We start from the raw sequence: 1827 nt of genomic DNA on the forward strand, positions 1-1827 counted from the left end.
TCTCACTGTAACCTCATTTATAATATTATAATATATTATATAATTATATTATTTTATATTATATTTGTAAAAAATTTAACTGTTCTGCGTGAGATTTTTTTAAATGATTTTTGAATAGAATTTATTGGCAAGTAACAGCGCAGCAAAAAATGTTTTCTCAAGTAACCTAAAATGTGGATCATTTAGTTATATCAAGGGTCAAATCAAAAATAAATAGCACAATAATGTTAAAAGTTACACACTTTTTGTGTGTGCGCTGTACATGTCTGATATAAAGAATATCTTTTTAAAAATGTCTATATATTTTAACTTTCAGATTTTCTCTTTTCAGTTTTTAAACAGAAGATATAAGTGTGACCAGGTCGGTTCACTTGAAGATGCTTCCCTTAATCATCAGGTTCTTCTTCAGGAAATTTAAAGCAAACAAACTGCCAAAATATGACTTTTTCTAAAGGGAGACACACTGTGTGATCAAAAGAGTTTAATGTATTAAAATCAAATTATAATGTTAATTTCACAAAAAATGCATGCTGTTTGGGTTTATAATAATTAAAAAATATTTTGAACATTGTACATCCCTGCATGCGTGCCCCTCTTTTCCACCAGATTACTAAAAATATTGAGATCATTGCTTCAAGTAAAACACATTTGCAAAATTGTTTCAGCATTTATGAAATAAAAAAAATTACATAAAAATAAATATTTATTGTGATGCCTGAAATAAGTCTGAGAGCAGTATTCATTCAAATATCAAGGTGTTAGAATGCTTGATGCCACAGATATAAGTGGATATGAGAATTTTAAAGGCCTTCTGAAAATAAGGGTAGAAAAATCCATAAATCAATGGGTTACAAGTGGAATTGAAATATGCAAACCAAAACAAAGCATCAAAAACAACAGCAGGGGTCCAAAAACTGAAAAAAGGGTCAAGAACAGTAGCAGTAAAATATGGCAGCCAACATAACAAAAAGACACCCATGACAATGGCCAGAGTTTTAGCTGCTTTTCTCTCTCTGTGAGCAGAGCTTTGGTTCTTCATCCCTCCAGTCATTCTCTCTGACATAACCTTTGCATGTTTTCGTGCAACATAGAATATTTTTAAATACAGAGAGCTCATGATCGTCCCGGGAAGGAAAAATGTGAGAATTGGACATACAATACCCCACTGTTTGTTGAAAAACACAACACAACTTCCCACACAGTAAGTCTGCAGTATAAGCATCTCCAGTCCAACTGCAGTTATCCCTGAAAACACAACAGAAAAGCTGTACACAAATGAAAACAGCCATATGAAAGTAATAAATACAGTCACAGTGTTGTTTGTGACCCTCATTCTTACTTGACTTAGAGGGTCACAAATGGCCCAGTAACTGTCAACAGATATTAAACTGAGATGCAGTAAGGAGGAGATACAGAAGCTCATGTCTAAACTAGAATGCACTTTACACACAAAATCTCCCAGATACCAGCAGCCTTCAACAGATCGCACCATGCTGTACGGCATGACCAAAGAGCCCAGCAGACAGTCGCTGGAAGCCAAAGAGCGAACGATCAGATGAGTTGGAGACTGAAGCTGTTTGAAGTGAGAGATGGAGATGATGATCAGCAGGTTCCCAAAAACTGTTGTGAGGATCATCAGCACCACTAAAACATACATCGCCACTTTAATAACAGTAAGACGATGCACTTTCAGACAGGAGTCCGGCCGGAGTGGATAGCAGAGAAACATATTCTCAGTTTGAGTCTCATTTGAAGTCATCCCATGTGATCCAGAAGCTGACAATTATAAACATAATTATAAAAATAATTATTTTATGAGAAACAGTT

The 1827-nt window shown here is 34.7% G+C and overlaps 1 protein-coding gene across 1 annotated transcript; it reads right to left on the minus strand.

Annotated features, from left to right (window-relative positions):
• Positions 1-739: 739 nt before the first annotated feature.
• On the minus strand, positions 740-1759 carry LOC107721014 (trace amine-associated receptor 4-like). Its single transcript, XM_016528870.1, has one exon. The coding sequence runs from the start codon at positions 1757-1759 to the stop codon at positions 740-742; it is 1020 nt and encodes a 339-aa protein (XP_016384356.1).
• Positions 1760-1827: the final 68 nt, after the last annotated feature.

This window comes from Sinocyclocheilus rhinocerous, unplaced genomic scaffold, assembly GCF_001515625.1.
Source record: "Sinocyclocheilus rhinocerous isolate Xijiao unplaced genomic scaffold, SAMN03320098_v1.1 scaffold24769, whole genome shotgun sequence".
Taxonomy (NCBI): domain Eukaryota; kingdom Metazoa; phylum Chordata; class Actinopteri; order Cypriniformes; family Cyprinidae; genus Sinocyclocheilus; species Sinocyclocheilus rhinocerous.